The sequence below is a fragment of the Rhinopithecus bieti genome, unplaced genomic scaffold, assembly GCF_001698545.2.
Source record: "Rhinopithecus bieti isolate Rb0 unplaced genomic scaffold, ASM169854v2 scaffold_31531, whole genome shotgun sequence".
Lineage (NCBI taxonomy): Eukaryota > Metazoa > Chordata > Mammalia > Primates > Cercopithecidae > Rhinopithecus > Rhinopithecus bieti.
The window spans coordinates 3,006,015-3,016,186 of NW_016814088.1; the positions used below are offsets into that span (position 1 = coordinate 3,006,015).

General features: G+C 33.3%; 2 protein-coding genes across 2 annotated transcripts in view; both read left to right on the forward strand.

The window, feature by feature from the left end:
• The window catches only part of DEFB114 (defensin beta 114), a 5,218-nt gene extending 2,425 nt beyond the window's left edge, over positions 1 to 2,793 (forward strand). Inside the window, exon 2 of the mRNA XM_017849600.1 lies at positions 2,639 to 2,793. Within this exon, the coding sequence (XP_017705089.1) occupies positions 2,639 to 2,793 (155 nt within the window). The remainder of the gene's footprint in view (positions 1 to 2,638) is intronic.
• A 3,286-nt stretch (positions 2,794 to 6,079) lies between these two features.
• The window catches only part of LOC108513740 (Beta-defensin 133), an 11,089-nt gene continuing 6,996 nt past the window's right edge, over positions 6,080 to 10,172 (forward strand). Inside the window, exon 1 of the mRNA XM_017849595.1 lies at positions 6,080 to 6,092. Coding sequence (XP_017705084.1) covers positions 6,080 to 6,092 — 13 coding nt within the window. The remainder of the gene's footprint in view (positions 6,093 to 10,172) is intronic.

The following is a 10,172-nucleotide window of genomic DNA, read 5'->3' on the forward strand; positions in this document are numbered from 1 at the left end:
CAATAAACAGGACTGGTTTCATTGCAGTCATAAGAAGAAAAAATGAAATTTGACTACTGCCTCTTACCACATGCAAAATCTCATTCCAAATAACCTGAGATGCAAGCATGGAAAAAGGCCAAACAATAAACCATACAAGTTAACGTAAAAGAATTTATTAACAATTTTGACATACAAGTAGTAGTATTTCTTAATCAGTAGAAAAAATAATATTGACTACATTAAAATTCGGAAACTTTTGTAAATCAAAAAAATCAAGTAAAAAAAAGCAAGCTCTATATTGAGAAAAAATATGTGCAATACATTTAGCATACAAAAGGAACACAACTAGAATATATAAATAACATACATAAAACAATATAAAAAAGACAGCCCAATAGAAAACCAAAGATGGCTCACTTTCTAAACAATAGATATTTATTAGGTCAGTAAACATAAGAAAGTATGTTACCCTTTTTCAGTAATCAGAAAAAAGGGCATTTTATTATGAAATATAAAATGGGTTAAGATATATGAGGTGTCATTACATTCACATCATAATTACTAAATTAAAAATATCAAGCATTTCTTGGGTTTTAGATGTCTGAAAGTATTACGCAATGCTGCTGGAAGTTTAAGTTAGCACCAATGATTTGAAAATATGCTTGGTGTTATCTATTAATGCTGAAGCTATGCAGACACATTGCCATTGTATTTCACCCTTAGGGATATGCCCAACAAAAATGCCTCAGCATATGCCCCAAGAGTCAAGTACAAAAGCATTCAAAAACTGGAAACAACCTGAATATTCATCAGCAGATAAGGCTAAATTGTAGTATATGCATGTAACAGTCCACTATATGATAATGAAAATGGAAGAATTACAGTTATGCAAAACAAGAACAAATCTCCAAAAACAAAATTGTGAGTGAATGAGATGTAAAAATATATGTGCTGTGCTGTTGCATTCACATAAAGCTTTAACATGAGCAGGCTTAAACAAAATATAAATCAAGACAATTTTTTTTTTTTTGAAGTGAAAGAGTGAAAAGAATAGTAATTGCAAGGGGGCAGAAGCGTGCCAGAAACGTTCTATTTCTTGACTTGGGTAATGTTTACATAGGTCCCTAGTGTTTAATAACACTCCTAGCTGAGCATTTATGTTTAGGTACTCTTCTGCAAGTTTGTTTTATTTTATTTTTAACGTTTATACATGAAGAAATAAAATATAATAAAGCACGTGCTTTTCTATTATACATTTTGTAATCTAAGCTGTTTCTGTTTCAAAAATCCGTAGCTATATTCATAAAATGCCATTGATAGCTGAAAGAGATCTAGCTTGTGAGAATTTAGCATATAACAACATTAAACATATAGTGAAAATCATTTAAAGAGATGGAGAAAATATTTTAATAAATAGTGTGGAACAATCATTTAATCGTTTAAAAGAAAGGAAGTTAGCTACATATCTGACAGGTACAGTTGATATGAAGAGAAAATGCTATAATAAATAATATACTATGATGAAAATTCTATGCAAGAATTTATTTTGAAAGTAAAATAACACTTTAAAATATATGATTTTGTACATTACTGCATATAAAAATACAAAACTGTTTACATTTTAAATTGAATATTTATGTATCTTGTAATGAAAGTGTTATTGTTTAAAATCCATAGCTAACAATACAAAAAATAACAACTAAGGTAGACCAACTGGTGACAAATATGACAGATAAAAGTTACTATCCACAATATATTTTTTAAATTTTGTGAATGTGTTAATTTTAAAATTCCAATTATATGATCAACAAAGTATGTAAAAAATTTTATAAAAGAAGGAAAAGTATTAAACATAAATAAGGACATAAAATTAAAATTGCAATGGGGCAAAATTGCATATATTTTTGTGGCAGTACTAAAACCCTAAAATTAAACTTTTTTACAACTATCATAAGGATATATCATGTAAGTATTAAAATATGTAACCCACATTGTTTTTCATAATCCTGAAATATTAAAAACTTTAGATATTGGCCGGGCGCGGTGGCTCACGCCGGTAATCCCAGCACTTTGGGAGGCCAAGGCAAGTGGATCACGAGGTCAGGAGATCGAGACCATCCTGGCTAACACAGTGAAACCCAGTTTCTACTAAAAATACAAAAAATTATCCAGGCGTGCTGGCGGGCGCCTGTAGTCCCAGCTACTCAGTGAGGCAGGAGAATGGCGTGAACCTGGGAGGTGGAGCTTGCAGTGAGCTGAGATCGCGCCACTGCACTTCAGCCTGGGAGACAGCGAGACTCCAGAAAAAAAAAACAAAAAAAAACAAAAACAACAACAACAACAACAACAACAACAAAACCTTTAGATGTTATATGATTGTCCAAAAATAGCTGAAAGATTATATACATTGTCATGTAGCTCTAAAATATCTTGAATCTTTTGAGAAGAATAATATATGTCACGAAGTTTTAAATCATATATTAATTTTAAAACAAGTTTTAATTTTGCATATACATGGGGGTATAAGATAGTTTTTGTGTATTTTTTTGGTATCTTCTAAACTCGGTACAATGTACATATCATACTCTATGAAATCAGAAGTAATATATGCTTAAATAAAAGATTAGTAATTTCTGTTACTCTTCTTTTACTGTAGCAACATGTACCTTGGTGGATGCTGATCGTTGCACCAAACGTTATGGTCGTTGTAAAAGAGACTGTCTTGAGAGTGAAAAGCAAATAGACATATGTTCCTCAGCAAGAAAAATCTGCTGCATTGAGAGGTTGTATGAAGAAGATGATATGTTTTGAAAAGGAAGACATACCTCTGAACAAAGAAGTTACATGGGCACCAGGGCAGAGAGGTATGGGAATATAATTAGGACTTCCGAAATAAATAATTAAATATATAAGCCAATAGTGCTATCTTCCTTTGTGGGTGTTAATTTCATATGCAATGGAATGAGATAGAAATTCTCTTAGTTTTCTGAACTAACAGTTTTAACATAAGCATATCTGGAACTATGTTTGCTCTAATTTAGGTCCAGTTTTAATCTGTCTTGGGCCACAAAAGCATATACCATTGCATGCTTCCCAATTTAGCCAAGATCTCATTAGAAACTTGATTCATGAAAATCAATGGACTTATCAGGTGTCTAAATATCACCATCAGGTTATCCGAGTCAAGACAGAAAAAGCCTAAGCAAGAGCTAAAAGTATAAGTTCAGGAAAACACGGATAAACTCACCAGCCCTTCCTCTATCATCTCGCAAGAATCTCATTCAGAAAGGGATAATAGATCCGTTTTTGATTCATTAAGAACTGAGTTTAAATACAATCTAAACATTGATCCATTAAGCACTGATTCATTAAGAAGTGGGTTTAAATACAATGTGAACTTTGGATAAAGAATTTAGACTCACAAAACATTGCCTGAGCTTATTAGCATTTTCTTACTTAGCTCTGGATGGAATAGGAAAATACATTAAGGTCTGTAATTTAAACCTTAATAAAAGTATTAGACAGTACCAGTAGTTTATCTAATACTAAAACACGATGAAAATATGAAGATTAGAATTTGTTTTGTATCTAAAACAAAGGTTAAATTCACCATGTGTCAAATTTTACTAGGTAACCAAACATTTGTTTTAAAACTAACTACTGGTTCAGGATTATTGTTTTGCTTTTGTTGTTTTGTTACTATTTTAATCAGAAATTTTGTGAACCTAGTGGGAATGTCTACCATATTAACTAAAATTAATGATCAAACAGGAATCCTATACTAGTGATAGTGAAACACCATTGGTAGGGTCTATATCCTGTTGCTCACTGCACAGAAAGCCAATCACTGAGACAATAAATATAGCCAAGGAAGAAGGCTTTAATCAGGGACTGCAGCGGAGGAGATGGGAGCTTAGTCTCAAATCCATCTCCCTGATGGTCTAAAACTAGGGGTTTATATAGCAAGGAAGAAATGTAACAATGTGTAAAAAAACAGTAACTAGGGAGAGGTACCAAAGAAGTCATGATGAATGAAGGGTCAGGCATCTCATTGTCAGGATATGGTGATCTGATGAGTTTCAGTTCTTTGATACTTTTTTTGAGAAGGTCCTTTCCTGAGGAAGGAACTCAGATAAAACAAATGTAAGCTTCAAGTTTTAAGATCAGACAGGTCAATTTTTATGTTTATCCAAAAGAACAGTCTATGAGACTACTGGGTTGGTTTCACTAGGACAAAGATCAAATACCCATTGGGGATTTGAGTGATTTGTACAGTGGCCCCCTTTTATGTGTGATTTCAGTTTCCACAGTTTTAATTACCTGCAGTCAACCACAGTCTGAAAATATTAATTGGAAAATTCTAGAAATAAACCACTCTTAAGTTTTAAATATTTTGCTGTTCTGAGTAGCATGATAAAATCTTGCACCTTCTTGCTTCATCCTTCCTGAGACATGAATTATCCTTTTGTCCAGTGTATCCATGCTGTCTGTGCTACCCACCTGTTAGTCACTTTGTAGCCATCTCAGTTATCAGAACAGCTATCACAGTATAGCAGTGCTTGTATTGAAATAACATTTATTTTACTCAATAAGGCTGCAAAACTCAAGATAGCAATTCAAATACGTCGAAGAGAAGCTGTAAAGTGCTTTAAGTGAAAATGTAAAAATTCCTGACTTAATAAAGGAAAAAAACATATGCTGAGCTTGCTAAAACCCATGGTAAGAACAAATCTATCTGTGTAATTGTGAGAAAGAAAAATAAATTTATGCTAATTTGACTGTCATACCTCAAACTGCAAAAGTTATGGCCATAGAGCATAATAAGTGCTTAGTTAAAACAGAAAAGGCATTACATTTGTAGGTAGAAGACATGAACAGAAAATGTGTTTCAATGGATGGTAGCATATTGTGCCACAAAGCACTGACCTTAAAGAAGACTTCAGCAAAGGATCCCCTCAAACTAATTGTGCCAAGCCATTTACTGCAAGTAAGGGACGGTTACACTGATTCCACAATATACAGTCCAATAGTAGTGGAAGGCTATGTCCCAATGACTGTGTCATTCAGGTGACCTTATCTCATCATGTAGGCATCGTGTCTTCTCATATCATCACAAAAAGAAAGGTGAGTAGAGTACAATAAGATATTTTGAGAGTAAGAGCCAGAGACTACATTCACCAACTTTTATTACAGTATATTGTTATAATTTTTCTATTTTATTTTTAGTTTATCATAAGTATAAATATATAGCTAAAAACACTATATATAGGGTTTGGTACTATTTGGGGTTTAAGGCATTCACTAGAGGTCTTGGAATCTATCTTTTGCTGAAAAGGTGACACAGCTGTTTTTCAAAAAACAAGTTTAAGTTAGTAGAATGCACAAGTTAGAGACAAGAAGATAGCTAATGTCTGTGTCAGTGTCTATCATGAGCCAGATATAAGAATCAGATTCCAAGATTTGAGAAGAGAAGACACAAATGTATAAAGCACTCCAGGGATGAGAATTGAGTTTAAGAAGTTGAATATAATGATAAGTAAAGAAATAATTAAAAATTTACAATAAAACTTTGAAGAACTGAATTCTAAGAAGATTGTGGCAACAACATAGTTGTCTCATCTCAAACCTAGGTCAGACTTATAATATAGTAGGTGTTAATCAATAAATGTTGGAAAATAATAAAACATCCTAGACATTCCTACTTATTTCCTATTAAGCAGGCATGGTTTCATTCAAGTTGTTATGGTTTTTAATTTAATTTGAGAGCTGATCTGTAAAACTCTGAAAATCCTGGAAGAAGCCATTTCTAATTTTAATTCTAGAGTACCTATTGTTGACTCATGTAATCTTAGACAAATTATTAAACTAGCTTTCAGTTTGCTCATTCATAAACAACAATGAATACAATATGGAAATACAAATAAAGCTGTAGTCTATGTTATTCAGTCCTACAAATGGGAATTTCAATCTTAATTCATATATGTCTAAACTATTTAAAGTGGTTCTTATGTGTAATATGCAATAATACTCATTAAAATATCTTTTCTCCTCTTAATTTCTATTATTCTGACACTCCTAGAAGACTTTCCTCTTCATAATGGCAAGAGTGGGTATGTGAGAAGTAATCATATTCTTGATACATGTTGAAGGTAGAGTCAAAAGAATTGCTGGCGACAAACAATGAGGATGTGACTTACATCCTTGCAGACTATGAATGATGCTAAAATTTTTGTTTGAGTAGTTATAAAACAGAGTTGCCAAGAAATGGGATTGAAAACTGTGAGAGGTACAAGTTTGGCAAGGATATGCCTCTCTGTCAAGAGCTCAATTTGGCCACAAGAGGTCGAATATTTAATTGGAAAGTTCAAACAGTAAGTTGGATATTTGTATAAAATTCAAGAGAAAGGTCAGGCTAGAGCTTTTTAAAAATGGAATCATCAACTTTTAAATGACATTTGAAATCATCAGATAGAATGAGATAATGAGATTTTCTCAGGAATGAGTATCGGTAGTTTCTAGGATTAAGCCTTGGGGTATTCCAAAATTTAAAGACAACTGAGTTGAAGAATCAGTAAAAGAGACTAATGAGAAATGGCCAATATATTAGGAGACAACCAGGTAAGTGTGATATAAACCGACTTAAGAGCATGTGTCAACTATTGCTATAAGCCAAGGAATATAAAGACAAATAAATGGTCAATGAATTTAGCACGTGAAAATCTTTGAAGATCATGATTAAAGCAATTTCAAAAGTAGAGAAGAAGCAAAAAACCTGGTTCAAGAGAGAATTAGAAGATGGAAATTGATGAGAAAATGTAGAACATTATTTTAAAGAGTTTGTCAGTAAATGGAACAAAGCAAATGGTTCAGTAATTAAAGGTCAGATGAGGTCAAGACAGATTGTTATTTCAATATTTATTCTTGAAAATTTTAAAACACTTTTAAGCAATGAAAAAAATTATTGGCAAAGAAAATTGATGATGAAAGAGAAAAGGAGAGTTGATAGAGTGACATCATTGAGTAGATAAGAAGGATGCATCTAAAGCAAAAGTGGAGATGTCGTCATTAGCTAGGATCACAACAGCATAGAGAATTCACTCAGAGTAGTATCAGAGAGAACTGAGGTAATTCCTGCCTGTGAAATAGAGGAATAGCAACTGTCATGAAAATTGATAAAGTTCCCTACTTGTTGCCCCAATTTTTTTAGTGAAGTATAAAGGTCATCACCTAAGATTTTAAAAAATGGGAAAAGGCTGTGTTGCTGTCAGAATTGAGGAGAGGGCATGAAATAATTCACTAACAGAGTGAAAGAGTGACAGAACCAGCAAATGTGATAGGATTGCCAGGCAGCACTAAGAATCAGGCTCCCGCTCCCCTGAAATTAGTGACGGTGAATTTATGTGAGAACAGTATGTTTTTGTGGCTTGCTCCAACCAAGGTCATTTGTGGTTGCAGTCATGATTTAGGCTGAGATGAGATTTGTTCATTGTCAGATCTAGAAGTCAAGTCACTGATCGATGAATCTTTAGGCTCAGAGCATAAATAAAGTTATATTGATATTAGGGGATAGGTAACTGGAGTGGTCTCTCAAATGGTAATTATGCTGTAAATATTCACCTACAGTAATTTTATTAGCTATTCAATCTTTTATTGATTCATTTTTTACTCATTCACTCATTTAAACATTATTAACTACTCTGTTTCACTATACAAAATGTTGACAATTGAGTAGCAAGCAAGATCACTGATATCATCAGGAAGATACTCAAATGATTGTGAATGAAGAGGGAATGAAAACACATTAAATTAAGAATCATGCAATGAATTACACTTGATCTTAGCCAGAAGGCCAGGAAGTGATAGAATCATGCAATTAATTATTGAATTTTAATTGTACTAAATAACATTTAGGTGAATTTGCTGGCATGATGAGAAAATATGATGTGAAGAAACAGTATTAGCCCATAAGAGCTGCCATAACAAAATACCACAGATTGGATGGCTTAAAAAACAGAAGTTTATTTGTCTCAGTTCTGGCATCTGAAAGTTTGAGATCAAGATGTTGGCAGGCTTAACTTCTCCTGAAACCTTTCTCCTTGACTTGCAAGTCTTTTCTTCTTGCTTTGCCCTCACATGGACATCTGAGATGTGCATCCCCAGTGTCTCTTTCTCTTCTTATATGGACACGATCCTATTGGATCAGAGACCCACACTTAACGAGCTCACTTAACTTTAACTACCTATTTAAACATCCTGTCTCCAAGTGCAATCACATTGAGAAGCAGGACTTCAACATAAGAATGACATGTTTGTTTACTGTTCAGTCAGTGCATACTAAGAACACTATTAAATGGGGGGAAAAAAGTGCCCTTGGAGTCAGAAAATAATTTTCTGATAAAGTGAAGTTTAAGCTGTGCTCTGAAGGATGAGTAGAAGAAGGTGCATTTCTCATTCCTGGTGCAAATTTAGGGGGCAGTCTCTAAAACCAACTTCACATTTGATCCCAAATTGCAAGTCCAGGGCTCTCTAAGACCACCCTCAGTTTTGATAATTCACCAGAAGGGCGAAATGAATTAAATGAAAGTTATTATACTCATGATTATGGTTTATTATAGTAAAAAATATACTTAAAATCGGTAAATTGAAGAGACACATAAGGCAGAGCTCCGGGAAGTTTCAAGAGTAGAGCTTCCGGTTGTCCTTTCCCAGGGCAGTCAGGGACAATGCTACTTCTCCCAGCAATGTGTGGCAATACATATGAGATATCACCCTAGTCAGCCCACTTCAGTGTTCAGGAATTTGAATTGATACTTCATGACCTGAAGTCCCCACCCTAGATCACATTGTTTGAGTATCCAGTGTGACCCCAGATGCTCAGGCACACAGAGACACTTTATCAGGCATGACATCTTAAGAGTTTAGAAATTATCTCTCAGAAGTAGACAGTAAAGACCAGATCTCTCTTTAAGCAAGGTTAAATTATTTACAACACACCTAGCAAAACATCACTGAGTTACAAAACCCTTACTTTACATTAAGGTAACTGAGAAACAAAGAGCGACAAAACAATAAAACAGCTGTGGTAGAGTCTGGAACAGAAAATGCACCCTTGGGCTATTCTCTTCTGCTAGTCCTTCATTGTATCTCCATCTTTCCAGAGAAATAAAAAAGGTATACTAAAAAGAAGGAATCCACCAAGGGGAAATTATATATATATATACATATATATGTGTTTGTGTGTGTGTATGGGTGTGTGTGATATATGCATACATATATAATTATTATGTATAGATGAATATTTTAAAAGAGAAGTCAGAAAAATTAGAGAGAACATTACTAAATAGTCGTTTCTCCTAGCTTCAAAACAGTAAAAATAAAAAATCTTCATTGCTTTTCTTAGATTATTAATTGGGGGAAAAAGCGGGCTAGAAATTTCATTTCTAGCGTACCAGCGTATTTCATTTTGAGGTCATGAATATGAGAAACTAGAAAATGACTTTTATGGATCAAAAGGTTGGAATTGGTTTTGGATTTGGTTGGAATTGGTTTGGAAATTGGTTTATGGATTAAAAGGGTCGGAAAAGGTTTGGAATTGGTGTTTATCCAAGATTCATTTAGCCAAAAATGTATGCCTGTTAGCAGTAGAATAGAAGAGGAAAGAATTTTATAGGTAATAATGCATAATTTGATTTTGTTTTGGAAATACTTGTTTCCTGTATGGTAAATCTTGGTATCTAATTTTAAGAAAAAACATGTTAAGTGCAGAAATAGCATTCTAGCAGAATTTATTTTTGGGTGTACACCATCACAACAATTTTTTTTTTACAGAATGCCTGTTTACACACATAATTTAATTTAAAATGCAACACAAAATTTTGGGGTCCATGTGAGGAATAATTATGTGTCAGCAAAGATTTAGAATGAGTATAGAAGAGGTATATTACATATTAGTTTGTTGTTCAGTCAGTGCATGTTAAGATTTTTCATAGAGCCTGGAAACATTTCCTTATGTCTTTTATTGCCAAATGCCTGATCCTCACAAATTTCAGGTCTTGTCACTATTTTAAAAAGTCAGGAATGCTTTTATTACTCATAAGTTCATGGTTCTTCAGAACCTGGTTTATTGAAATAGTATATATTTTGCCTCTGCAGTGTTAGTCATTTTCTTTTTTTTTTTTTTTTTTTTTTTT